The sequence below is a fragment of the Thermothielavioides terrestris genome, chromosome 1 (assembly GCF_000226115.1).
Source record: "Thermothielavioides terrestris NRRL 8126 chromosome 1, complete sequence".
NCBI classification, from domain to species: Eukaryota; Fungi; Ascomycota; class Sordariomycetes; order Sordariales; family Chaetomiaceae; genus Thermothielavioides; species Thermothielavioides terrestris.
In genome coordinates, this window is record NC_016457.1 from 26,595 (window position 1) to 51,946 (window position 25,352).

Consider the following 25,352-nt stretch of genomic DNA (forward strand, 5'->3'; position numbering starts at 1 on the left):
CTTAAATGTCACCCCGAGACACTGTCTCTCTGTCTCTCTTTCTGAGACATCGAGACGACGTCCTGTCGAAGCTGCAGAAACCCAGTCGTGCGCTAGGGGGGTTCATGGCGTTCCGCACACTTCCCCGCCAGCCTTGAGCCATCCCCGCCTAAACACCCGTCTCAGTAGTCATAAAACACCAAGGTTCGCACTTCGATGCTCTCCCGAGGCTCCTTGTCCTCTTCGGCCGGGTCGGTGAACGCGGAATGCGGGATCCGACGTGCGACGCCCGGTGTGGTGACCGAGTCGTAGCACTTGATAAGCGTCACTTCATCGGGCCGCTGCGCGTACTTGAAATACCAGCGATGAGCCGGGTTTGGCTTGACCGCGAAAGTCTCGCCCTTGCGGTTCGGGTAAATCAGGGCGGCGCCCACGAGATCGGACTCGGCGACCGAGTGGGCGTCGGCAACGCCCAGCGGATCTTTCAAGATGGTCTTGATCGGACGCCATACCTAGAGCTCAATAACGACCTATCAGCTGTCCGCCGACACAAAGGGGTTTGCACTACCCCAAGGGCTAGGTCGGGGAGACGGACGTTGATGATCTGAAACCGCTTCTTCAACAGCTCCTCGGCCTCGTCAGGGAGGTGGTACCGCACCCGGTTGACGGCGGCCGTGTACGACTGGTCGATATGCACGTTCCGCACAGGGCCACGCAAGAGAGCGTTCTCATCGCCGTTGGGTTTGGGCGGGCGGCGGATCGTGTGGTCGAAGATCAACACGCGCGTAGCTCCCGTTCTTTGAGGTGGTTATTAGCGTTGAGGAGTCTGGTTTACCTAGCATCCCCAGCGGTAGCGCGTGCCTGGATGATAATGGTAGATGGCTGACTTACACGTCTTTGAGCAACTGCTCCGTCTCTGGGTAATAGATGCTCTTGATCTGCTCCTCGTCCAGGAACTGCTTCTCCTTGCTCTCGTGTCTGACAATCTGGAAGCCGTGGCTGTCCAGCGTGTACTTGTCTTCGCTTCCGCTGATGTCGGTGACCTCCACCTCCACGCTAACGGTCGGTCTCAAAGCCTGCTGTTGCTCGAAAGATTTGCTGCCGGGTGAAAAAAAAAACGTCAGCCATCAGCCGATGTCCCCCCCGCGAGCATGCCTGGTCTGTTCCGACTTACCCAACGTAAAATGGAGCAGGGGGAGTGCCGTCCCCGGGATCCTTGTAGTAATTCAAGACGGTGCGTACGTTATGCGGCGCCGCCCTGCCATCATTTGCGATCGCGGGTGAGATGGCGGCCTGGTGGCGATCGAAGAGCGCTGGGTTGACGACGTCTGCGGCAGCCATGGTTGCGAAGTTGCTACGAGGTGTCCTCTGGTTTCAATGCTTCGTTTTCGAACCTTTGCGACTTTGAAATCTCGGTCTCGAGGTGGATTGCGGAAAGTACGAAACTCACGATGGCAGAGAATCGAGTCCCCTCCTCGGCAGACGATGCCAGTTTTATAGGCTGGCACTCTTCCCGGCTCTCTCCTCACGGCTTAACGCCCGCTCGACCCGGCATGCAGCGTTTGTCATTGCCCCGAAGGCAGCGAGATGGTTGGTGTCACACTGCTGCAAGCAAGCAGTCACGCCATCGGTGACGCCAACTTCCGGCTCAATTGTGGACCGAATCGTTCCGAGTGATCACCACTTGCTTAGGAATCCTCGTCCTGATCCGTCCTATAAGGCCGCGGTACCATACCTCGGAGGAAAATGATTAGAAATGTGTTCCCGGTGATGCTAGCAAGATGCACGATTAATTGGCTTGGCCTACTTTGGCCGTCCCCTCACCGTCTGTAGCTTTGTCATGTAGCTGTTGGAGTGGTTGGGGAGAACCCGGTTCTGACGGAGATGAGGGGTCTGTCTATCTCAGTATCTAATGATCATCCTCTCGATGCACGTGAACTAGCTTTGTAATTGTGGTCCCGTCTTGCAGGATGTCAGTCTCTTCCTCAAGCCTGTATCCCCTAAGCCACGGAAGGAGGATGGTCAGCACTGCCCAATACAGGACCCCAAACAAGAGTCTACGAGCACTGTCAGCATCCACTACCACATTCGAAGCATTGAGAAATGGGCGCTTACACGGAGATGCCAACAAGGGCATAGCTGACCCTGGACAGGTGCGCCCGCCAGTCCTCCCGCTGGCGGGGAACAAAGGGAGCGAGCAGAAGAGCGCAGGACAGCAAAACCATGAACCATGCCGCGGGGAGGAATGCCCGGTAAGGCCGTTTGAGGTCTGGGCGGCTCCGTCGCAGCCAAATCAAGCCGATCGAAGTGGCCAACGAAAAGAATTGGCCCGGATAGCCCTCCACTTCGAGGATAAATGAGTAGATGTCCTTGTAGGGAATACAGATGACAATAACAGAGGGGATGTAGTGCAAAATCAGGCCGCCCAGCGGCGCTCCGAAGGGCCGAGAGGACGAGAGGAGCTCCGCAAAGGGCAGCAAGCCTTGGCGAGCGATCTCCTGGTTCAGCCGCGCCTAGATGGTATTCAAGGGTGAGTTTATTTGAGCCCGCGATCAAGACGGGCATGTCGGGGCGGACATACCAACGCGAAAGTGACCACCATCACATTGCCAGCGGCGGATATCGCTACCGCGAGCGGTAGAAGCAACCTGCCTAGGGTCTGTCCAAAAACCCTCTCGAAGAATAAGGCCGCAGCCAGCTCGCCGCTTTCCTTGATGACATCGAGGGGCACGACAAGAAAGTATGCCACGTTGATGAGAAGGTAGAGCAAGCACGCCGTCGCGAGAGCCGTCTGAGCTGCAGATCGTAGGGTCCGTACCGGGTCCCGCACCTCGTTCAGGACGTTATTGACGTTTTGCAGGCCGGCATATGAGTAGAACACCTTGAACAAGGCGGCGCTGATGACACCCCAATTCCAGACGGAGCCTTCCCATATGCCATCCCAGGTTGCCGGGAATCCCAGGTTGACGGGAATCTTGCCGGCGTCGAGCTTTTCCGCTTCGCCTGGAGTATACCGAGCAATGACGACCGCCCCTGACGCAAGGGTTATGATTATGACCAGGCCTATCTTCACCCAGCCGAGCATGTTCTGCACCAGGATGCCGGTCCGCAAGAAGCAGCCATGGAGCACGGTGATGCCGGTCATGAGGCTGACCGCAAGCAGCCGGACATGGACTGGACGCTCTGCCGGAGCTCTTCCCAAGGCGAAGAGAAGGTACTCGCCAAAGACGATGCAGTTGCTGGCCGTGAATCCCAGCATGACGGCGTGCACGGCAACGAGGGTCGAGGCAAGGAAGCGCGGGCGCCGATATGTGAATTCGAGGTAGACCTTCTGCCCTTCATTATGCAGAGGCAACTGCTTGTCAGCCTGCAGTCGGGGGTATGCTAGAAAAAAAAAACCGGTCCCCGCACTCACCGCCGGAGCGTGGCAGCATGCAGCCATACTCGAGCGACACAACCAGTCCGCACCAGCTGATGAGAGCGCCGGCAATCCACAGCAGCAGACTCAGGCCAACGCTGCCAACCGAGCTGACGATGGCTCCAGGCGCTGCGAAGATGCCGCTGCCGATGACGCGCGAGATGATGATGATGTATGCGCTGCTCCAACCTAGATTTCGCCCCGGCACTGCCGTCTCGGGCACGACATCGTCTTCCAAAGACCGGGGCGTGTTGTCGACGCTTCCGATCCGGGCGTCCGCGACGCCAGGCCGCCGCTTTAGGATGCTATGGTAGTTGGGAGACCCGGCCGCTTGAGAGCTCGACGTGTCAAACAGCAGGGGTGTTTCGGCGTCCGGTTCAACAAAATCCATCGCCGTCATTCGTGACTTGAAGTAGATTGGAGATTTGAATGCGGTCAGAAGGGGTGGTGTCGCCGTTCGTGTAGGGCTGCAGAATAGGCGTTGACGAACATTAATCGCTTCCCGAGCACCTCGTCGGTCGCGGACACGCTATCGGCGACGGATGAGTCGGAGATATGGTGGAGTTGTCATTGTAATCCGGGGAGCCGAAGATTGGATGCTGTGTAATCCGTGGAGCGGCCGGACTGGCGCACACCGTGTCGCGTGTGTAAGGCGTAAGATGGCGTGCTAGGGGCCCGCGCTGGACATGCACGTTTCGGCGCCAGCACGTGTAGTCCGCCAGCCTCGGGGTTGTAACGTTTCTGCGGACCCAGAAGCTGAGCAATAGGAGGTCAGGACGCAGAAATAAAGCAACGACAGCGGGAGACAAGACGGAAGATTGATATATTGTCCTTCATCATCGTCGCTGTTGCAACCTCGGCCACCTGCTCTTAGAATAGCTGCTACCTCCTCCCAGACTCGCTATCGCCGGAATAAGGGTCTCCTCGCCATCGTCGTCCCCTTGGCCGTCGTCGTCACTGCTGTCAAGCGCGCTCTCTTCACCCCCACTCTCTGCGTTTCTGTCAGACTCCTCGCTCTCGTTCCTGTTGATCATCAAACCCCGAGCACCATTGCTCGACTCCTCAGCGTCAGAATGTTCACTTCCAGAGCTTGCTCTTTCCGAAGTCTCCTCTTGATAGCCGCTCTCCGAGTCGTCGCCGGCCAAGGCCAGCTCTTCAGCCAGGGAAAGGCGTCGTCTGAGAGGCGGTCTGGAGTCTCTTGCGCGAGCACCTGCAGTCACCGCTTTAGCATCATCAACGGTTGGGGCAAGGAATTCAGCCAGCTCATGAGTCTCACACCTTCTTGTCTGATTCCTTGTATCGTATTCCTGCGACCTGGAACCCGCCTCTCCCAGCTCGCACCCTGGACTGCCGCCGTGGACCGGAGCGTGGAAGCCGAGCGGCAGAGCGGGAGGGGCTTTTGGAACGAGACAGACTGGTGCTGTTTAGGACTCGTTTGTAGAACCCCATCCTCCGTTGGTTGTTGGTGACGTTGCTGCAGTGCAGAATCCAATATCAAGCTATCACGATCTTGCAGCAAGCCCAGCTCTCGCCGTTGTAGCTCAAGGGCCCGGAATAATAGGCGATTATAACCTTCATAGAAGTGGGTTTGGAGAATGTCCAGCTCTGCGGAGGCGTCAGCATAGAACCCCGCGGCAACGAAGAGATGACAGCCAGCAGAGTGGGCTGGGTTGGGGACTGTCGTTCATCAAAACCGTCGAATCACTTTCACTTACCCCCTCCGTGCAACTGGTTGACTTCCTTAACCACTTTGAGCTGGCCCTCAGCAAACTCTAAGGACTCAATGGCCACGTGGATGGCTGCTTGTACGCGCATCTCGGCTTGCAAAGCCTTCACCAAGTGCGTCTCGGGCCTGTTATGGCTGCTGACTTCGATATGCAACTGGCGGGATTGGTCGTTGTCCTGCAGCGGGAGGAGTCTTTCGGTATTTGCGCTGCCGCAAGAGCTGCAGGAGCGGTCGTCTCCATGCCGCCTTACTTGCACAGGCTGCTCATCGCTCGCAATGCCCGGTCGCTTGGGCTCTGGCGCGGGTTTCAGGGCCGTGTTAGCGTGTAGAGCTCGAGCATGGCTCTGCTGGGTCGCTTTGGCCGAACACGATGCGGGAACCGAGGGCGTCGACGGAGAGTCTCTGCGCTCAAATGAGGACAGTGTGTTCTGGAGAGCGGCGAGAAGGTGATTGAGAGTCGGACACACGACTTCGGCCAGCCGCTCTTGAGACTTCTCATGTGGCAAGAGTTCCCGAAGCATGCTGAGGGCAAGGTGTAGACTCGAGCTCATGGTGAGCACGGCGCCGACTAAGACCTCCTTGTCGGCATCCTGAATCGGCCGGGGCAGCGTGTTCAGCCTCTCGACAGCCAAGACGGGGGTGCTGGCGAAATGGTCACGACGGACCGAGCGCATGAACCAAGATCCGAGGTCCGGGAATCGAGCCATGGCCAGCATGGAGGATTCTGCTGCCATGCGATGGTGTTCAGGAACAGGAGCGGCCAATCAACTGGCGAAAATTCGCACCATCACTTTGCTGATGGCTGGCAATAAGGCGCCAATAGAGAGTGGTTGAGGATTTTGTGGCACACCGTTCCTGAGCTCAAGGGTGCCCCCTCTTGCGTGGCTAGGAGATTCAGAATTCGTAACTGGCGGTGTGCGCCGATCCACGCCGGCCACCACGATTCGACCGCGCTGTGGGGGCCGCTGCGCGGCGCTGGGGTCGAACCAACTGCAAACGTGCCTTCGAAGGGAATAGTGTCAACTCATTTAGCAAATTCTCCACTAGTGAACAGTTATTCGTAGCATGGACGGAGAACAGAGTAATAATGCTGCTAGCATCTGGCCGTAAGTTGAAGTGCCAGGCCACTGAGCTAAAAGCTCTGGGGTCCCAATTTTTGTTATTGCCTACCGAGGTATGTACCTAGCTGAGCAGTAACTGAGCAGCTCTGTAACTATTGCCCCTGTTGGCGGTGACTGGTTCTGGGTGGTGACCTGACCTCGCAGAGTCAAGGATGCTGACGTGCCGCGAGCAATGGGCAACAACTTAAGCTGGGCTGGCTAGGGCCGGTGGAAGGCTGTCGTAGACTGTCATAGAAATCAGAGCAAATGTGGTGAAGACTGGACGTGGAAGAACTACCTGTAGCTTTGAATACGTTGCTATGTTAATCAGAGGTAGTCTCGGTTCACAGGACAGAGATTCTGGGCGAAGCAGCAAGAGTGTGTTAAACGACGTCTTATGTTCATATGCAAATGGAGCGAACCTTGGCGCTAGTTAATTAAGACATCCTTTGCGGACTGTATTATGTATTCTGTACACCCTACCTGGGTAGCTTCTGGGACTCTCCGTACTACGCGATCCCGCCCGCCCGCGGACAACATCAACCCTAGCAAACCTCTCTCCTCCGTTTAATTAGTGGTATCATGATAATTATCGTGACGCCGAATTCAGAGGCTCCGTTCAAAGAACCCAGCTACCCCCTGACCCTGAGCGGGCTTGAATCGCAGTATGCAGGGGCGGGATATATATGGAGGCGATGTGCAAATCCATCAGCTGACTGAGTTTGAGTTAAGTCGGCGAACTCCGGCTGCCCGTGCAACTCCATGTCCTCGGATGCAAGGCCCGAACTCTTAAAAGCCGAACACTACACCTTCTAAGTATCCTCAGTCAAGGACGAGAACACGCAAGGTTGCGCTGCAAAAGCCGAGAGGACAAGCACGGAACGCTAGGAATCCGTTGAATTATATGACACACATGGCAGATCGAAGAATTAGTCACCACGTCATCGACCATCTCCTTCCCTGAAGAGAAGTCCCTGACTCAGGTAGCACGACAACGATTTTTAACCCCTGCACCCCACCCGTAAGGCTCCTGCTCCTTCCTCCAGCTCCGAATTGACTCGCCCAACTCACGACACGCGCTGCAATTCAGTAGCAGTACGGAAGACCGTTGATGGTTCTGCAGCCGTTCTGGCAGACGGAGTTCAGGTCGATGTAAACGCCGTCCTTGCAGACGTAGATACACGGTCGGTTGCCCGTGGTTGTTGTTCCGCACCAGTATGTTCCTGACAAGGGGTAAAGTTGATTAGCGCGAAGGCCGCTGCTATTATCACGCGGCGGTGATACTTGCCAGGTGTGCAGTACTGCCTCTCCGTGAGCTCCGCAGGGGCTAGCTCCGCAGGGGCTGCCGCGCCAAGGGCGGCAAAGGCGAGGAGGCGGGCGAGGGCAGTGAGTTGCATCTTGTCAGAGATTTGCCGAGTAACTGACGGTTGAGGGAGGACGATGGCTCTGTGTTGGGCTGAGTGTTCTGTTGCTTGGGACTGAGGAGAAGCCGAGAGGAGACGGACAGGAGCTGGCTGCTTCTTTTATACACAGAATTCATGGTCTGCCACACCACAATGGGGCGGCTGTTTGAAATTGCCCCCATGCCTTCCCCCGGCTTCTTGCACGGTAGGAAGGTTGCGGTGACTGGCTAGTGCTTGGTGCTTGCGTGTGGCCCCCACAACTGTCGAACGAATTGATCCTTCCCCAGACGCATCGCGCGGCGATACGGAGCACACATACACTACATAGTCCACCCACGGATGACCCCCAGAAAACTCCAGCCCGCGACACAAAGGTGCCAACATGCGGAAGCAAAATTGTCCAGCTGTCTCTCTCGGTCTAGACAAGAGGGAAGCTACTAGCATGGACACGATGAACACTGGACGTGTACACTACAGGGATAACTCTAGTGTACATACAGAACTCCCCTAATCACAGCTACCTAGGTAGGTAGGGCGTTGCTGCAATGCCTCGCCCAATCTCGCTAAATCTCCACCCTGCCAATGAATGGCCCGAATCCTTCGTGAGCTTTCCCCGACACAGGAAACTGGCAGAAGAACTCTCGGGCCCCAATTTTGTCTTGGGACTCTTGTGGCTCAAGGTACATATTCCTTTGTCAGCCGCTTTTGGTTAGGAGAGCTGCTTAACACTCTCGGCGTTTTTCACCCAGAGGCACAAACACTTATCTCCAAAGGTCGCCGCGTTCTTTGATCATTTTAACGAGAGATTGGGTTCTCGAGGCAAATGAGACTCTTGATTGTTAGAACCGCTGCGCGTATGCGGGCAATTGAAGCTATCGCGATCTGAGCCACCTCAACAGTACAAGGTTCCGGGGTTTGTTTTGTTAGCTCGGTACGGCCAAGCCACTAGTTAAACCAGGGGGTTGCTACACTTTTCAGGGGCTATTTGGCCGCACAGAGCTGTGTTTTATTGTACTCCCCTCAGCCTTTCTGCACATCTGCAACCACCTGGAGTACAGGCCTATTGGACTTGCTGAGCCGTGAACCCAGTGAACTTGACGATCTAGATAAAATTGAATCTTCCGTATAGATAAAAGTCTTATATCTTGATCCTCTCGTCACGCAGAAGGTCTTTGGATTTGGCTCTCTTGGTAGGTGTTGCGTCAGCAATTTGCAAGACCACTGGGAACTGCGGGTGTGGCCTATGCACCAGAGGATGGAGGTCACTTCGCCATAGAAACTGCGAGAAAAGTGACTTGTTGGGAGAGACTTACGTAAGTAGGTGGCTTCTTAACTGCGTCCAGGACCCTGGTCAGTCACGAAAAATAACAATTCAAACCCCGGAACCTTGTAATACGTTCAGTCGTGGTGTTGATCTGTGTTGTGTCCAGATATTGGAAGGAAGACCGTGGATCCTCAGTAATTTACGGCAGTCCGGCCCGCTGGGCTTGGCGGCGTCGATCCACTCAAATCCTCCGGTCCCGTTCGACAGAAATCCCTGTTGAAGGAAGCGCTTCTTCTTGAATGGAGAGTGCCAAGTCCGCCGAATGGATTACACTATCACCAAAGTCCAGGCACATAAACGATAATTCATGCCCCATGCTTCGATCACTCAGGGGCCCCCTCATTGCCCAAAGTAGCAGCTCATGTTGTGTGTCCTGGACCTCGGCGGATGCAATCTGGACTGGAATGTGCGATTGTGCTGAGCTCGGCGAGGAATCCATGGATCCCTCTCCCGCGGCAGAGCTGATGCCGCCCTTGGTCGACGCCCACCGTCCGGCCGGGAATCTTGGCCTCATCGTGTTTTGGCCCGCTTGGCTGGTCCTTCCATTGACTACGCAGCATGCTCGTATTCCTCCTTGCCGGTTACCGCTTGGACGTGTTTTCTCCATCTCCGATACATCACACCATGCAAGAACGCCTGCTGCAATAGCGATAACCCCAACAGCGACCTGCTCAAGTTGCTTTGTCGACGTCGGTGCCGGTTGATGGTGTCGAAAGCGCCCCGGTGCTTCCCAAAGTCTCGCTAGTGGCTGAGCTCAGCTTTGTTCCGGCTGCGGCCGTGCTGAGAGCAGTGCTCGGAGTCGGGAAGGATGCGGTTGCCGTGGCTATGGGCGACATTGAGGATGCCAGGCCTAGCACCATCCCGCCAGAACTTCGCTCGTGTCTGATGATGTTGATACCGGACTGTTCGCCGGAGATCGAGAAAGCAACGGCGTGGCCGAGGTGAAATTGAGAGTTACGGGGACTGCGGCGTCGCAGCTCATGTCTCGCTCCATGGAGACTGCAGGTGTGTTCCACGGCTGATTAGCACAGCCAGCGGTGACAGTCGCTCCATTTCCAATGAGGCCGGAAACGTTCAGGTACGTACCCTGGCGGTTGCCTCCGTTGCAAGAGATACACAAATTCGGTGTAGGAAATGGACTCGTATAAGTCACGCTGAGTCGCCGACATTGTTCATCGTGTCGTAGAGCTGGTCCGCAGTGGGACACAGGAAGACGAGCTCGTGGTTCTGGTCATCGTGCGGACTGGCTGTTGCTGGCGAGGCCAGCAACACCACGAGCAGATGAGGCCATGCTTACGCGCTTGTTCGTCTGGGGAGCCCGAATTGTGGAGCGAAAACGGCCATCGGTCTGGCCTGGCCCGTTGGGTCGCCGACATCGCAACCAAAGATCGTAACGTCGGAAGGACCTGGCCCTGCAACGATCGAGATGCCCGATTATTTTGCGTTCTGATCCGAGTAAGTAGCCATGGTTTGCCGCATATGGCATCCACAGCACACATCGCAGAAGCACGCCGGAAGCTAGCCGTCTCAGAGTTTGTCTGCCTGTACCCCAATGACAGGAACAGAGGGCCCCAAGATGATGCATGCCTCGCCACAGCTGAACATCGAAGCAGGAAGCCTGGCCACTGCGCCAAACCAGCTAGGTAGCCAACCCGACGGAACATATATACAGAACAGATGGATGCTGCGCGATGAGGGATGGCTTGCCACCGAACCCTGACTACCTGCCGGGTCGGCTCGTCCCCGTTGAGCCTAGAATGGAGCAGGTTGGGATAACGGCGGTAACTAGGTACGGGGCAGTATCTTACGTTCTACACAAGACTTGTCCGGACGAGCCTCGGCAGTTCACCGACCCTAGCCCAGGCTGTTTGCCAACAACCCAAGAACCAGGATCGAGCGCTGGTTGTTCGCAATCGATCAGCCAGGAACAGTCGCCGCCGTTCGCCGGAGCTTTTCCTGGTGCCGCAGTTGGATATGTGCTTGACAGGCTCCCCATCACCGGCTGGCTCCCGCGCTACGATTTTGAATCGCTGGTCAATCACGTCATAATGGGCTTGGCCTCGGGCTGGTGCTGATCCCCTAAGGCTTGTGGTACGCTCACTTCCACAGTCCCGGTGCTGTACGGACTCATGTCCAGCTGGATTCCTTCGGCCATCCATGCCGTCATGGGCACGACGAAGGCATCTTCGTGAGCGATTGTCGCATTTAACCTCGTCCGGATCAAACGTGACGGCCAGGAGGGAGCCTCCCCGCGTCCCGAGCGTCGAGCTCCTGTCCAGGTTCGCACCGCCCTGGGTAGCAGTTTTCGTCAGCTCCGTCAGCTGTCGAGCACAACGCCGCTGCTCGCGGCTTCAGTGCCAGAAACCACTAGGTACGTCGGGACCAGAGCCGGGATCTCGTGTTTTCACGGCGTGGCGGACGTCGCCCCTCTCGGGCCTTGTCACCCCTACCGTCGTGCTTGTCTTCAACCTCAAGCTCGCCGGCACGCTGTCCTGGATTCCCAAGGCCACCCCCTCAGCATCATCATCTCGGGCGTGTGGTAGCTATCTTTCCCGCCTTCCGTGTTCGACCGGGACCGGAAGACTTCGTTTGCCAATCTCATCACGTCGATTATTATGTTGTGGGTTTCTATTTCGTCTCGGAGCTTGACATTGCCAGCTGGTTGGTTTCAATCTGACTTGCTCCGTAATCCGTGCATCTTGACGCTCCAGGTCTTTGCCCGCATTTCCATGATCTCGGATTGCCGCCCGAACTTCGCCATTGCGATCGACGAGGGCCGCACCGTGTCATCCTGAATCCCGAGTGGCACGCGCGCATTTCAATTCCACAATTTAGTGTTCTTTCGCAGGGCCTATTACGCCAAGACGGTGATTTCTTGAGGCCACCAAGGCTATCCGGCTTCATCTTACTACCGCGCCGACGCGCTCTGACGTTCTGGCACGCTTCCCCGGCATGTCCGAGTACTGCGTATGTGCAGCAGCGTGTCGAGCGCGCTGGGTGGGCCGGCGGAGCGGGCGGGCACGGTCGAGACTGCCCGAGACTCTCGCAGTGTTGCGGGAGTTTGGAGTGCGCCAAGATGCCAAGAGGTTACGCCGGAGCACAAGACCGAAGTGGGTGGTCCAGGAACCCTCGAGTACGGCGCTCCAAACGCATCACTGTCCATAAACGTAACACTCGTTTGCAACTAACTCCAACTAAACAAACAAACCTGGCCCACTTTCAAAATCGCTCTTCGCTATATGCAATAAAACATTGCCTACCCTGCCTATCGCTCCCACTTACCTACCTATAGCTTGTATATACCTTGTAGCACCTATAGTTACGTACCACTACGGTACCCACAGTTATATACCACTATGGCACCTATAGTTATATACCCTGCGGCACCTACAGTTACATACCCTACGGCACCTATAGGGCAGTTGCGTACCCTGCGGCACCCATAGTTACATACCGTGGCACCCATAGTTGTATACCTGAGGTACTCTGCGGCACTCACAGTTGCATACCCTACGGCACCCACAGGGCAGTTGCGCACCCTGTGGCACCCACAGTTACATACCGTGGCACCTACAGTTGCGTACCTTGCCTACAGCAGCCACAATTATGCATCCTACCTACAGCAGCTACAGTTGTACATCTTGCCTATAGCAGCTATAGTTGTACACCCTATCTACGGCAGCTACACTTATACACCCTGCCTATAGCTTATATACGCCCTGCCTATAGCTCCTAGAGGTATTACAAGGTATAAAGTAGCTCAAATATCTTTAATTGCATAGAGGGAGGGGCGATTATACAGAGCGAGGGGCGATTCTTAAAATCGGGTTGCAGCGGGGTAAGCTGGTTGCTATAGCGATTGTTCAGCTGGCGGTCAGTTGCAAACGGGTTTAGGTTAATAGACAGTGATGCGTTTGGAGCGCCGTACTCAAGCGCTACGCCGAGCGCGAGCGGGCATGGCGGACATGCCGTGTGCCATCCGGAAGCACGTTGTGTCTGCGGCATGTCACGATACACTACACCAGATAAGCAGTGGTGTGGTATATAAATCGCTATGTGCATTGCATGACATGCAGAGGTTCCCCCCACCGCCGCTGGAGTTTCCCGGGAACCGTGCTTCCGCGATGCGCTGGCCGGTGGGCACTCGGGGCACTTCATTGGTACGGCTGAACAGTTTATGCAGAATGAGATCGTCACACAAGGGGCGTTGCCAACCGCGTGGATCTCCCGAGGGACAGATGCAACCAAGGGCGAACCCATCCAGGGCCGAGCCAACGTGCCGAGACGGCAGCCGGGCGGCCTGCCCTGGAAATTAGAATTTAGCCAATATGCAGCTCTCCTGCAGCCGTCGTCGAGGCTTGGGGTGATGTCCTGACGCGGAACGCACCGGACGTCCGCGTATCGCACCGCGAACTGCTGGCCTCACCCAGGAGGTCTCGATGTCAAGAACGTAGGCCGGTCGAGCCCTACTCAAGTTCCATCCGGGGCCCCAGGACTCATCCTGTTGTTCCCAACAATCTCCTTCCAGGGGCGCGCGGACGGCACATTGCAGTAGTAAGGATCCGTCCGCACCTCCAACATATACAGACAGTTGTGGGGGTTGGGGGGGTTGGCTGGGGGAGGGTGGTCCAGATAGGTTACGGCTAACGCGAGGTATTGATTGCTCCGCGCCCGACGCTAAATTAGCCACGCAATATGATGATGTATCAGCGGTGTGGGCTGAGTGACAATCATCTGTAACCCCCGTGTTTTGCAGCCTCAGCGGAGCGCCTTCTCAGCGGCAGGCCGCCCGAAGGCCAAGAACACTTAAACTGACTGGTTCTCGCCATGCGGTCAGGCGAGTGAGCAAGCTTCCCTGTGGGTTCTCACCACCAAGAAAGACGCAATTGTCCGAGTCTCACACGTCAGCGCCATGTTGGTTCCCTTCGCCTTCGCCGTGGCGGCGGCCCTGGCCGCTGCTGATCCGCTGGCCAAGAGAGCCGCCATCGACGACTGTCTGAGCGCCGCCAAGGTCCCCGTGGACACGCCGGACTCGGACGAGTGGAAGACCGACGCCAACCCGTTCAACCAGAGGCTGCCCTATACCCCGGTTGCTATCGCCGTCCCGACCACCGCGGAGCACATCCAAGCCGCCGTCTCCTGCGCCGCCCAGGTGGGCGTCAAGGTGAACCCAAAGGCCGGCGGGCACAGCTATGCATCGTTTGGTCTTGGCGGGGAAGATGGCCATCTCGTGGTTGAGCTCGACCGCATGGACAATGTGACGCTGGACTCGACGACCCAAATCGCGACGGTCCAGCCCGGAGCACGCCTGGGCCACGTCGCCACCGTTCTGTACGAGCAAGGAAAGCGGGCGTTCAGCCACGGGACCTGCCCAGGGTACACACCATAGACGCTCCCTGCTCATGCTGTCCTTGCCCCCGTTTCCCTGCAAGTGGCTGACGTCGGATCGCTGATCACAGCGTGGGAGTGGCCGGTCATTCTTTGCACGGCGGCTTTGGCTTTAGCTCGCATTTGCATGGGCTGGCTCTGGATTGGATCGCCGGGGTGACCGTCGTGCTCGCGAACGCTACCGTGGTGAACGCTTCCGAGACCGAGAACCCGGACCTCTTCTGGGCGCTGCGCGGCGCCGGTTCCAACTTCGGCATCGTGGCATCCTTTCAGTTCAAGACATTCGCTGCGCCGTCCCTGGTCACCACGTTCCAAGTCGATTTGCCCTGGAAGAATGCTTCCTCGATCGCGTCAGGCTGGGCGAAGCTCCAGGACTGGGTCAAGACCGACATGCCCAAGGAGCTAAACATGCGAATCCTCGGCAACTCGTATCAGACCCAACTCCAAGGCCTGTACTACGGCAACTCGAGCGCCCTGCAGAGCGCCATGCAGCCTATCCTCAGCAAGCTCGGCGCAAAGCTGTCCGACACGGAGGAATCCGACTGGATGGACGCCTTCGCGCACTACGCGTACAGCCCGACGATCGACATCACGGGTCCGTATAACGCGGTAAGTTCGGCCCTACGTCGCTTTCGCTGCCGACGATCGCGGCTCGACCAGGCTCGGCTCACACGGACCGGACAGGCCGAGACGTTCTACTCCAAGAGCCTGGTCACCTCGGCGCTCCCGAGCAGCGTGCTGCAGAATGTGTCCAACTACTGGGTGGAGAAGGCCCGGTCGAACAGCCGGGCCTGGTACATCATCATCGACATGTTCGGCGGCGCCAACTCGGCCGTCACCAACGTCCCCGCGAACGCCACGTCCTTCGCATTCCGCGACCCCAACTACCTCTTCCTGTACGAGTTCTACGACCGAGTCTACTTCGGATCCTACCCGTCCAACGGCTTCTCGTTCCTCGACGACTGGGTCAACATCTTCACCAGCGGCCTGAACACCACGCAATGGGGCATGTACATCAACTACGCCGACCCGGCCATGAGCCGGGCCCAGGCGGAAGAGGTGTACTACAGGCAGAACCTGCCTCGGCTCAAGCAGCTCAAGAAGCAGCTGGACCCCACCCAGCTCTTCGACTACCCGCAGGCCATTGATCCGACCACGGCATGATCGTGTCAGTATCCGGGCTACGTGCCTAGGTACATTCATCATGTCGATGTGCGTTGTAATACTTACGCCACCGTGTTGAGGCGGGGGGTTGCCGCCCGGATAAGGTGGATGCAGTGGTGTAAGTGGAAACAAGCAGGGTAGATCAAAGTTGAAATTGAAAATGCAGCCGATCCTCAGACGCACAGCTGATTATTGCGACCCCTGATGCCGCCACAAGCGCCCGCCAACGAACGAGTAACTGCAGGCATGATTGACTATTATAGTCATTCATTTTCGATGGCATTTAGAAATCCATCCATAACAGGAAATTGGGGACATATCTGAAAGCGCCAAGATCAGAACGCTGTGCCGTTCCCGGCCAGCGCCGTAGAGTTCGTGTTTCCAGGCAAGATGAGGGGCTTTTCCTTGGGCAGCGCGTCGACGACAGAGTCGGGGAGGTTAAGGTGGTCCTTCACGACCTGTTTGGGCGTCAGGGCGAGCCACTGGGCGACGCTGATGTCGGTGAATTTCGGTGCCTGGAGGACTTCGAGGAAGATCAGGTCCTCGGTGCCCGTGTTTTCAATGTAGTGACCGCAGGCCACGGGCACGTAGCCCACGTCGCCGGCGGTGAAGTCGTATGTGCGGGACGAGGCGGGCGCTCCGTACACGGTAATGCGTCCGGACCCCTGCAGGAAGAAGTTCCACTCGTCCGAGGTCGTGTCTGTCCAGGAACTGTTAGCCAACTTGCATGCTCGGAGGCAAGAAAGTCATGTGTGCGAGAGAGCCTACGCCAGTGGATCTCCCGGAGAGCCCCGGGCTGCACGACAACCAGGGCGGCCGAAAACATCTTGGCGGCCGGGAAGGTGAGCGGATCCAGAATCTTCACGGAGCCCCCCGGCACGGTGTAGGGTCTCTGCTGAGACCAGTGGTAGGTCAGCGAGCCGTTCCCGGTTATGGCGCCCGCCGACGACGTGGTGTTCTGCTCCGAGATGTCCTTGGGCGCGGGCGTCCCGTTGAAGATGTAGAGCTGGTCTTTCGGCAGGTTGTTGAAGGCGTCGACGGGGGCTCGGAAGTCCTTGCTGAGCACTTCAACGGGGTTGCGCAGAAACAGCTCGGTCACCAGGAAGGTGCCGTCTTCGGAGAAGTCGCCGTTGTCGAACACGAGCAGGAACTCGGCGCCCTCGTCGAAAGCCTGGATGCTGTGCGGGATGCCGGCGGGGAAGAACCAGACGTCGCCGGCGCAGACATCGTCAACGAAGCTTCTTCCTTCGTCGTCAATGGCAGCAACACGCACGCTAGAGTTGGACCATGTCAGCCACGTAATGACGCCGGACAAGCCCCGGCTTCCCGGTAGGCGGTTGACAATTACCAGCCCTTCAACATCAAGGCCCACTCGCCCGCGGTGTGCCAGTGTAGTTCCCGGTACGCGTTGGGAGCCAGACGCATGTCAACGCCTGCCATGGCCTTGGCTGCGGGCAGCACTTCCGTGTTCTGCTGTCTCGCCCAGCCCGAGTTCTTGCCAGTGCCGGGCCGGTTGTGCGACAGGCCCATGGGCCACATGAGGTTGGGCATGTCGCCCGTGTCCGTTCCCGGCGGGGCGAAGAGGTCCGGATTGAGCTTCTCATACTCAAAGGTGCCTGCAAGGAACTTCAATCAGCACCACAGCCGTTCTCCAAGCCTTGGTAGCACCGGAGATTCTGCTCACGGGGTCCGGGATCCGTGTTCCCGTTGGCACCGCGGATCGGCTGAGGGGGATTAGCACTGTCAAAGTCCAGGTAGAGACCGAGCTTGGCGTCGGCCTCTTGGCCGGTGACAAGCTGCGGATTGGACACGACCGCCGAGTCGGACTTGTCAGGGTCGGGCAACGGCGCGTTGCCTCCCAACAGGCTGGAGTCTCCGCGGAGGGAGCCGCTGGGCGCCGTGGCGGTCGGGATGGGGGGTGTGACACCGCCGACCGCACCTGTGGTTTCACCATACGATCCAATCCTGGTGATGCGAGATCGCGGGGCGGCGCGGAGGGTTAGTTGCATGTCCGACAGAGCCGCGGGGGAGGAGCGGCTATATGGGTTGCTCACTGCGGCGCCGGCAATGCCAATACTCTGGCAGACTGCCAGCAGGCAGTCAGCAGGCATAGGAGGCTCTGAGAGTGGTGCATGATGTTTCGAACACACTCGCGGACGTGCAATTGTCCAGGCACCTAGGGAGGCAGTGACACAGACTCAGGAGACAGAGAATGCCTGGGCTGCTCGGGGAGAGGCGGGCATGTCATGTCTGCGTCGCCGCCCCCTCCCCCCGTTCCCATTTTATGGGCGCTCCGCTCCGCTCGTCCCATGTCCTCGACGACCTCGCCGTCACAAACTCGGTGTTCGATCCCAGACCGAGGCCTGTCTCCTCAAAAACCCCGCATCTCTCCCCGCAATCCCTCTGTATTCCCGGATGCCGTCTGCGAGTCCGGCTGGATGATCGTTGCGGAGTCGCACAGCAGCTCACCCGTATCTGCAACTGAAGCACCTGTGTGACGGGGGAAGACGACGCTGCGATGCACCCCTGGGGAACTAACATGGGCAGTTAACTTCCATCCGATTGAACATTGCGTCATGCGGGGGTTGTAGCCGTGACGCGGCCAGCAGAGAGGCATCGCCGAATGCCGGGCTACGTCCGAGGCGGCCGCGACAGTCGCTCATCGCTCATCACGCGGCCTTTGATTCCTTGCAGATGCCCCGGACTGAAAGGACACTCTTCTCTGACTGACTGCGAGTTGGCGCGGAGAGCGCTTCAAGTTGTCGGCTCGGAGTCCGGCGTTGAGACACCCCCCTCACGACGGCTAATTATGAATCCAATCGGATTGCGGGGATCATAGCCCTCGACGAGCTTGCTCAGTCCATTAACAAGATGCTCACGAGCTGTAAAAGGAAGGTCGTGTTGTATACACACGTTGTTCAGGGGCTGAGTGATGGTGGTGCCGGAAGTTGTAATGGTCGGCGGCTATGCACGAGCCACCCGCTGCTCGGTCAACGTAAAATTTGCTCGGAGCGTTCCTTAACTGAATTGTTGAATCAGGTAAGCGACTGAGGGGGAAATCGGCAAGTCTGGGCAATACAGTTCACAGTCAAGCACTGCCACCTCGCGATGGATTCCGGGTTTGCCGAAGGCACGCGCAGGTTCACAAGTTGGTTCCAGGCCCTGCCCGGCGCCACGTTTCATCCCGACATAGTGGTCGAGGACCTCAGGGGACGCGGTGCTGGCCGCGGCATCAGTGAGCAAGAAGACTCAGCCGCAACTTCACTCTGCAGCTCTGATTGCTAACCATAGCCGTTCGTGATTGATTTATTACACACACAGTTGCCAAGGCAGACATCCCCGCGGACACTGTTCTCTTCACCATCCCCCGCAGCGCCATACTCTGCGCGGCAACTTCAGCCCTCCGAGACAAGATCCCGGATGTCTTCGATCTCGAGGGCGACCATGGCGCCGGCCACTCCGACTCGGGAGATGAGGACGGTGCCGCATCATCGTCGTCACAGGACTCCTGGACTCTGCTCATCCTCGTCTTGATCTACGAGCACCTCCAGGGGGAAGCCTCCCGCTGGAGACCGTACCTGGATGTGCTGCCACCGACCTTCGACACGCCCATGTTCTGGTCGCCCACCGAGCTGTCCGAACTGCAAGCCAGCGCGCTGGTGGCCAAGGTTGGCAGGGCCGAGGCCGACCGGATGATCGAGGCCAAGGTACTCCCGGTGATTCGAGCCCACGAAGAGGTCTTCTTCCCCCCCGGGCGCGCGAAGCTCGACGATGCCCAGCTGTTCGAGCTGGCTCACCGCATGGGAAGCACCATCATGGCCTATGCCTTTGACCTAGAAAACGACGACTCGGACAACGACGAGGCCGACGAAGACGACGAGTGGGTCGAAGACAGGGAGGGAAGGACGATGTTGGGCATGGTCCCCATGGCCGATATGCTCAACGCCGACGCCGAGTTCAATGCGCACATCAATCACGGCGACGATGCGCTCACGGCCACCGCGTTGCGGCCCATCAGGGCTGGCGACGAGATCTTGAACTACTACGGCCCGCTGCCAAACGGCGAGCTCCTGCGCCGGTACGGCTACGTGACGCCAAAGCACAGCCGCTACGACGTGGTGGAGCTGCCGTGGGAGCTCGTCGAAGCCGAGCTGAAGGGCCGCGTCGGGACTCACTGGACCGCTTCCGAGTGGGACAAGGTCCGGGAGCTGGTCCGGGCCGACGACGACTTCGAGGGGAGCTTCGTGCTGGAGCGCTCCAGTGCAGATCCCGACTCCACCGGACAGCTAAGCGGTGACGCCGTCTTCGCTGGCTTGCCGGACGAGCTGGGCGAACAGTTCAAGGCCTTCCTCAAGGCCGCGAAGAAGGTCGCCAATTCCGAGATTGCGGCCCGGGCTGCTTCGGACAAGGAGATGCGCAAGGAGTTGTACTTGCAGGCCGTTCTGGCCGCCCTCCAAGCCCGCGAGCGACAATACGCCACGTCGCTCGAGGACGACAGGCAGCTCATGGACGCCGGGAATCTGACCGGGCGGCAGGAAATGGCCGTGTGCGTCAGAATAGGCGAGAAAGTGCTCCTCAGGGAGGCGCAGTCGTGGGTCCGGAGGGAGTTGGACGAGCTGCAAAGCCAGGCGTCCCGGACGACGCGCGAGGATGACGCCCCAGCTGTGAAGAGACGGCGGGTTTGAACAGTCGGGGGACCGTCGGCCATTCTGCTGGACGGATAGATACCGGCAGCCAGGACGCTTGTGCTTCTCACGTTGTATTATTACATAGAGCCCGGACCGTAGGAAGAATACTATGCAGTACACGTCTCGGGAAACGACGGCGCGGAGGTAAACATGGACAAAATGGGTCTCCCTGGTGCCAGCAGCCAACGCTAGCAGCGGGACTCTCTGATCAGAATGATGTTGGGGAGGGACAATGATCCAGGCTGATATGCAAACTGGCCCCATCCATGCTAGGGAAGGTAAGCATCCATCAACCCCAACTGCCGCATGGTATCAAGAGGCAGCTAAGGCTGCCAGCGGCGATCGCTGAGGCAACCATGGCGGAGATTCCACCCCGGGTCGGGGGGTGATAACCACCTACCGGCGAGCATCGTCACTCGAATCCTTTTTCTTTTTCCGCACCAGGCCGGATTCAAGAACATTTACCTGCTTTGCGGCTGACGAGTCGGCCGCAGGCCCGCCCTGAATGTCTAGGGCCGCATCTGAGGATCGGCCCGGATCAGGCGCAGTCGATTGCGGTGCGTTCTTCCTTCTGATCAGTCCAGTTAAATTGGTTGCGTTGCTGCCGGCAGCAGCAGTGGGAGCGGCTTCGTTGACCCTCAGCGACTCAGGGGCGGCTGCTTTCCCCACAACCTCTCCCTCCGCGGCATCACCCAGACCGACCTCTTTGAGCCATCGCTGAGAGCTACCAGCAGCCTTATCGAGCGTGGAGAAGTCCAGATGGAGCAGCAGCTCGACGATGCGTTTGTACTCGGCTTCACTCGCCAGCCTATCCCCGCGGCCCGCCTGAGGCCAGTAATAGTAAGCGGTCGTTGTCGGGCGGTCTTGGAGGTAATTCCGCGCCTGGGTCTTGATCTTCGGGGCGCGTGGCACGATTCGGCCGGACAGCTTTTTTCTCGCCTTTTTCTTGGAAACTTTGCATGGTGGCGGCAAAGACACGGCAGGGGACACAGGCGCTGTCTTGAGGGGGCTTGATTGAGGCGTGTGGGTTGCGATATCGACGCGTCGCCGAGGCGGAGTTGCCGGCGCCGGTGGAGTCAAGGACGAGTCGAAGGAGGCGTTCGGGGTCGCCAGGCTGGGTGCTGCCACGGTGGCCGAGGGAGAAGAATTCCCGAGAGACTCAGACTTGTTGACGGGCGGGTCAAAGACCAACCAGATGAAGCCAGTCAAACGCCCACTCGAGCACTCTTGACGGAAGGCCATCATCTCCCAGAACTGGCTCAACGACCTGACACTCTTCCACGCCCCGGCGCCCTGTTTCCGCTTCGATACTTCCTCGTCAAGCTCGTCGCGGAACCGCGCCTTGGGGTCGTCCGGGTAGCTGGGGATCAAGCACCGGGGCGGAACCCAGTCGAGCTCGCGTGTGTAGTGTGAGATGCGCTCCAGAGGGTGGCCGATGGCCCAGTTCCGGGTGCTCGCCGGCGTCCGGGGGATGAAGGCCCGCATTTCCGTCTCCTCCAAGCCGGGCACGAGCAGGTAGCCCTTGGTGCTGCCCCACGAGCGCTTGCTCAGGCCCTCCATCAGCGGGTTCAAGATCTTGCACCACCACCTGACGAGGCCCCAGTCGTCCAGAACATGTTTCCCCTTGTTGCGCACACTGCCGGGGAAGAGGTATTGCGCCTGGGCACGGGCGAACAGGTTGACGACGGACTGGGCGTGCCTGCGCTGGCGGTGGTCCAGGAGGTGGGCGAGAAAGATGGCGCAGACCTGGCGGATCGGAGACGGAGAGCCTGTTGGGAGGCCGAGGAGGTGGAGATAGCCGGTCGAGTCGGCCTTCGATACGAAGAGGGTGGTCTGGTAAGCGGTGGTGAAGATGAAGACCTCGATGGCGAACACGAGCACCCGTTTTCTCGCCTCAGCCTCCTTGGCCTGGCCGGCGCCCGGGGAGGCGCGTTTCACCGGCACGGCGGCATTGGCGGGGTCGGTCAGGATCGAGACTGCGAGGAAATGGCTCTCCTTGTAAGTCTTGTCTGGCCGGTGGCCCGGTGGGGCGGGGCAGAGGGGTTGGGCCCGCGTCGGGGGGGTCGAGATGTGGTGAACGCCGAACTTGTAACCTCGAGGGAGCACGGCTGCGAGCCGTTCGCGAAGAGAACTGGCGCTGTTGTTTTTGCTGCTGATGTTGTTGGCGGTGCTGCTGCCGGGTCCGGCGCTGGCGGAACTTCGTTTCGGGGCGAGCGGCGCGGAAGACGACGACATGGCTGCCGCCAGCGCGAGACCATTCAACCGGGAACGCGTCGCTTCTGCGGTTGGTGCGAGATTGATGCGAAAGGCTGCGAATTGGGGGAAGCGAGGTGGAGCTCGAGACTTGGCTTGCTGGTACCGAACGGAGCGGGAAGCGAGGTAGGGATGGGCCAATTGGCACTTGGCTGATGGGAGTGAATGTGAAGGCTAACAAGCGGTGGCCCCTGCCAAGAACGATCCAAGGCCCGTGTGTTAAGAGGTAAATTACGTCGCGTAATGTGCTGTATTCAACACTTACCAGACGCCGGGCGTGACCAGCCTGCCAGCTGGCGAGGTTTCGACAGGAAAAATTCCCAAGGCGACGCGCATCTCAAAACTGGAGGGCATCAAACAACTGCGCGAGATCATCGATGCACCACTCGCCATCCCCAGGACACACGACTCCACGACTCACGACTCACCTGTAAGGGCCCCGGGCCGTTGATCTTCGCAGCGTGCGGCGCAATGGCGCTCCGTTCCACCTGCGCAGCGCTCTCATCGGGCTGCAGCAGTGCGCTCCAGAGATGCAGTGCCCCTGCCCACTCGATCGCGCAGCGGCTCGGTCCGTCCGCCGTTGCCGTTCGACAGTTGTCCACGACGTCGGCCACCCGCAACTCCAACGCTGTTGATGCGGCACTCGAGACCCAAGAACGGCCGCGGTGGTCCTACACGCCAGAGCGCATGAAGGGCCCCGGCTTCTCCATCAACATCGTCAAGGATCCCCGCCGGACGGTGTGGCACAACAACGACGACCCGGCGAAGCTGGACGCCATGTACAACCGCCTGCTGGGGCCCAAGGGCGACAGGATGCTGCCGGACGAGATCAAGTGGCTTGCCATTACACACAAGAGCTTCGACCAAGGGAGGAGAGGTTTCAACACGAGGCTGGCTTATTTCGGTGCGTTCGCAGAGACCTGCACCCTGCCCTTCTGTCATCCCAGAGAGAGCCCTGGTTGGTTTCGCGCAGGACTCAGGAGCCGGGCGGCTAACCAAACGATGCTGGGCAGGGCGGCTGATTCTTGCGCTTGAAACTACGAGACATATCATGGTCTCTCCCGCCTCGTCGCCAAACCCGCCGGCCCCGGATCAGTTTGGCCGCGAACCCTTCCAGCACCACGCGCTTTCGAACGTCGACAAGCTCAGCGTGAGGCAGCCCCGTGACGTCGCGTCCAAGGAAAAGCTGGCGAAGCTTGCCAAGGAAGTGGGCCTGCCGGAGGTGGTCAGGTGGAAGCCGAGGATGGTATGTGACCTGATACCAGCCCGCAGGCTGCCTCACACATAACAGGATCGCCCAAGACTAACGACGCGTTTAGCCCGAAAAGCTCGAGACCTCCGGCCTGACCGTCGTCCTCAACACAGCCCTCTTCGCAATCATCGGTGCTATCTCTTTACAACACGGCGCGGCAGTGGCACAACAGGTGGTCCGGGAGAAGATCCTCAGGAGGCTCGGAGCATAAACACGGGCTCGCGGCGGAATGGGAGACATGTATAATTCTGTACCATATCAGGGAGGGAATAGAGAGAGGCTGGCCCGACTCCTCGGTCTGCGTTTCCACCCGTGGCTCACGATTGTCATGTCGCTCACGGAGCAAACGGCCGGCCCCTCGGCAAAACGCACCGAGATGCAGCTGCGTTCATTCAGGATTGTGCTTTCGTACACTGTTAATATTAGTTCTCCCAACGTTGCAGAGGCCGACGCCCATACGACCGGAAAAAAAAAAAAAAAAAAAAAAAAAAAAAAAAAAAAAAAAGAAAGAAAGAAAGAAAAAGAAAAAGAAAAAGGGGACCAACAAAACCGACCGGCATGGGGCCATCGGCGGCACAAAATCCGCCCAGGACACAAGAGACAAGTCATCACCAGCGTTCTTCGAAGGATATGTCGGCCACTTTCATGGGCCGCTGTCCAACCACCATCCAGCCGTCGCCGACGCGAAACTGCCTGCCCCTTCCGATGACGAAGCGCCGGTAATGGTCGGTATCCGGGGCCGCCTCCTCGAGCACGCAGAGCCCGCCGGTCCAAGTCGGCGGCGGCAGGCGCTCCGAATACATGAACAGCACAAACTCGTCGAGGTCGGCAAAGACGGTGCGGGCAAAGGCCTTGAGGGTGGCGGCGCCCACCTCGTGGGCCCACGGGGCCACGCTCATGGCCAGCCGCCTCAGCCCTTTCGCCGCCAGGGGGGAGGAGGCGGCAGCGCCCCGGCCCCGGCCGCGGGCCAGCGTGTCCATCTTGCGGAACCAGCCGAGCAACCTCGTCAGGCGGGCGTACTGCAGGTCGCCGAGCAGCACGACCGTGTCCTGCTCCAGGTTCAGGTACAGGACGCGGTCGCTGTCCTGCAGGAGCTCGCCCGGGCGCTCCGACGCCTGGGTGCGGGAGGGCAGGGCGAACAGGGGCAGCGCGACGGTGTAGCACTCGAGCGCCGCGGCGCGGGCCTCGGTGTTCACGGACAGCGCGGCCGGGTTGCGCGACAGCGACTGCCACTTGGGCGTGCTGCCGTGCCGGTCGTCGTCGGCGTAGTGCGAGCGCCGCGTGTGGAGCTCGACCGTGCGAGGCAGAAACGACATGTGCCTGGTTCCACAGCCAGGGCCGACCCGGCCTCCCTGTCAGTGCATACATGTCCGCCGATCATCCATTCCTCTCACATGGCTTTTCCAGGCCACCATAGCGCCATGGTAAAACAATTAAATGCTGGCAATGCAGGAACAGGAGGGGGCGGCGCAGAGCCACCGGTGGGACTCGTAGCCCGATGCTCCAATAATGAAGAGAAGGGAGGAAAAACAAAACACTCACCAGATCTTGAGACGCAACTCGGCCGGGAGATAGGGAAAGTAGGGAAACGTGCCGGGCGCGGCTCTGATGGGCGGCCCTGGTTCGTCGGGGCTTGTCTCCTCGGCAGCAGGCGCAC

General features: G+C 58.7%; 10 protein-coding genes across 10 annotated transcripts; 3 read left to right on the forward strand and 7 right to left on the reverse strand.

Moving 5' to 3' along the window:
* Positions 1 to 83: 83 nt before the first annotated feature.
* On the reverse strand, positions 84 to 1,615 carry THITE_2106060 (uncharacterized protein). The gene is made up of 4 exons (XM_003648470.1): positions 1,154 to 1,615; positions 871 to 1,077; positions 575 to 776; positions 84 to 491 (listed from the first exon to the last, which is right to left on the reverse strand). The coding sequence occupies exons 1-4, from the start codon at positions 1,318 to 1,320 to the stop codon at positions 162 to 164; spliced, it is 906 nt and encodes a 301-aa protein (XP_003648518.1). The 5' UTR covers positions 1,321 to 1,615; the 3' UTR covers positions 84 to 161.
* Positions 1,616 to 1,716: 101 nt separating this feature from the next.
* THITE_2106062 (uncharacterized protein) lies at positions 1,717 to 3,940 on the reverse strand. The gene is made up of 4 exons (XM_003648471.1): positions 3,395 to 3,940; positions 2,561 to 3,315; positions 2,095 to 2,492; positions 1,717 to 2,036 (listed from the first exon to the last, which is right to left on the reverse strand). The coding sequence occupies exons 1-4, from the start codon at positions 3,786 to 3,788 to the stop codon at positions 1,889 to 1,891; spliced, it is 1,695 nt and encodes a 564-aa protein (XP_003648519.1). The 5' UTR covers positions 3,789 to 3,940; the 3' UTR covers positions 1,717 to 1,888.
* A 162-nt stretch (positions 3,941 to 4,102) lies between these two features.
* Positions 4,103 to 6,027, reverse strand: THITE_2106066 (uncharacterized protein). Its single transcript, XM_003648472.1, has 3 exons — positions 5,113 to 6,027; positions 4,676 to 5,002; positions 4,103 to 4,607 (listed from the first exon to the last, which is right to left on the reverse strand). Exons 1-3 carry the CDS (start codon positions 5,828 to 5,830, stop codon positions 4,234 to 4,236), a joined length of 1,419 nt encoding a protein of 472 aa, XP_003648520.1. The 5' UTR covers positions 5,831 to 6,027; the 3' UTR covers positions 4,103 to 4,233.
* Positions 6,028 to 9,621: 3,594 nt separating this feature from the next.
* Positions 9,622 to 10,326, reverse strand: THITE_2083705 (uncharacterized protein; the record flags this gene model as incomplete). The annotated part of the gene is made up of 3 exons (XM_003648473.1): positions 9,622 to 9,949; positions 10,104 to 10,197; positions 10,248 to 10,326. The coding sequence occupies 3 exons, from the start codon at positions 10,324 to 10,326 to the stop codon at positions 9,622 to 9,624; spliced, it is 501 nt and encodes a 166-aa protein (XP_003648521.1).
* Positions 10,327 to 13,673: 3,347 nt separating this feature from the next.
* THITE_2106069 (uncharacterized protein) lies at positions 13,674 to 15,670 on the forward strand. Its single transcript, XM_003648474.1, has 3 exons — positions 13,674 to 14,326; positions 14,410 to 14,947; positions 15,023 to 15,670. Exons 1-3 carry the CDS (start codon positions 13,863 to 13,865, stop codon positions 15,500 to 15,502), a joined length of 1,482 nt encoding a protein of 493 aa, XP_003648522.1. The 5' UTR covers positions 13,674 to 13,862; the 3' UTR covers positions 15,503 to 15,670.
* Positions 15,671 to 15,837: 167 nt separating this feature from the next.
* THITE_120212 (uncharacterized protein) lies at positions 15,838 to 17,636 on the reverse strand (the record flags this gene model as incomplete). Its single annotated transcript, XM_003648475.1, has 5 exons — positions 15,838 to 16,202; positions 16,271 to 16,776; positions 16,851 to 17,118; positions 17,187 to 17,467; positions 17,557 to 17,636. The coding sequence occupies 5 exons, from the start codon at positions 17,634 to 17,636 to the stop codon at positions 15,838 to 15,840; spliced, it is 1,500 nt and encodes a 499-aa protein (XP_003648523.1).
* Positions 17,637 to 18,524: 888 nt separating this feature from the next.
* THITE_2106073 (uncharacterized protein) lies at positions 18,525 to 20,387 on the forward strand. Its single transcript, XM_003648476.1, has 2 exons — positions 18,525 to 18,737; positions 18,824 to 20,387. Exons 1-2 carry the CDS (start codon positions 18,611 to 18,613, stop codon positions 20,185 to 20,187), a joined length of 1,491 nt encoding a protein of 496 aa, XP_003648524.1. The 5' UTR covers positions 18,525 to 18,610; the 3' UTR covers positions 20,188 to 20,387.
* Positions 20,387 to 22,531, reverse strand: THITE_2106074 (uncharacterized protein). The gene has a single exon (XM_003648477.1). It carries the CDS (start codon positions 22,423 to 22,425, stop codon positions 20,587 to 20,589), a length of 1,839 nt encoding a protein of 612 aa, XP_003648525.1. The 5' UTR covers positions 22,426 to 22,531; the 3' UTR covers positions 20,387 to 20,586.
* Positions 22,532 to 22,722: 191 nt separating this feature from the next.
* On the forward strand, positions 22,723 to 23,701 carry THITE_2106075 (uncharacterized protein). The gene has a single exon (XM_003648478.1). It carries the CDS (start codon positions 22,915 to 22,917, stop codon positions 23,476 to 23,478), a length of 564 nt encoding a protein of 187 aa, XP_003648526.1. The 5' UTR covers positions 22,723 to 22,914; the 3' UTR covers positions 23,479 to 23,701.
* Positions 23,702 to 23,762: 61 nt separating this feature from the next.
* On the reverse strand, positions 23,763 to 25,148 carry THITE_2106079 (uncharacterized protein). Its single transcript, XM_003648479.1, has one exon. The coding sequence runs from the start codon at positions 25,009 to 25,011 to the stop codon at positions 24,304 to 24,306; it is 708 nt and encodes a 235-aa protein (XP_003648527.1). The 5' UTR covers positions 25,012 to 25,148; the 3' UTR covers positions 23,763 to 24,303.
* Positions 25,149 to 25,352: the final 204 nt, after the last annotated feature.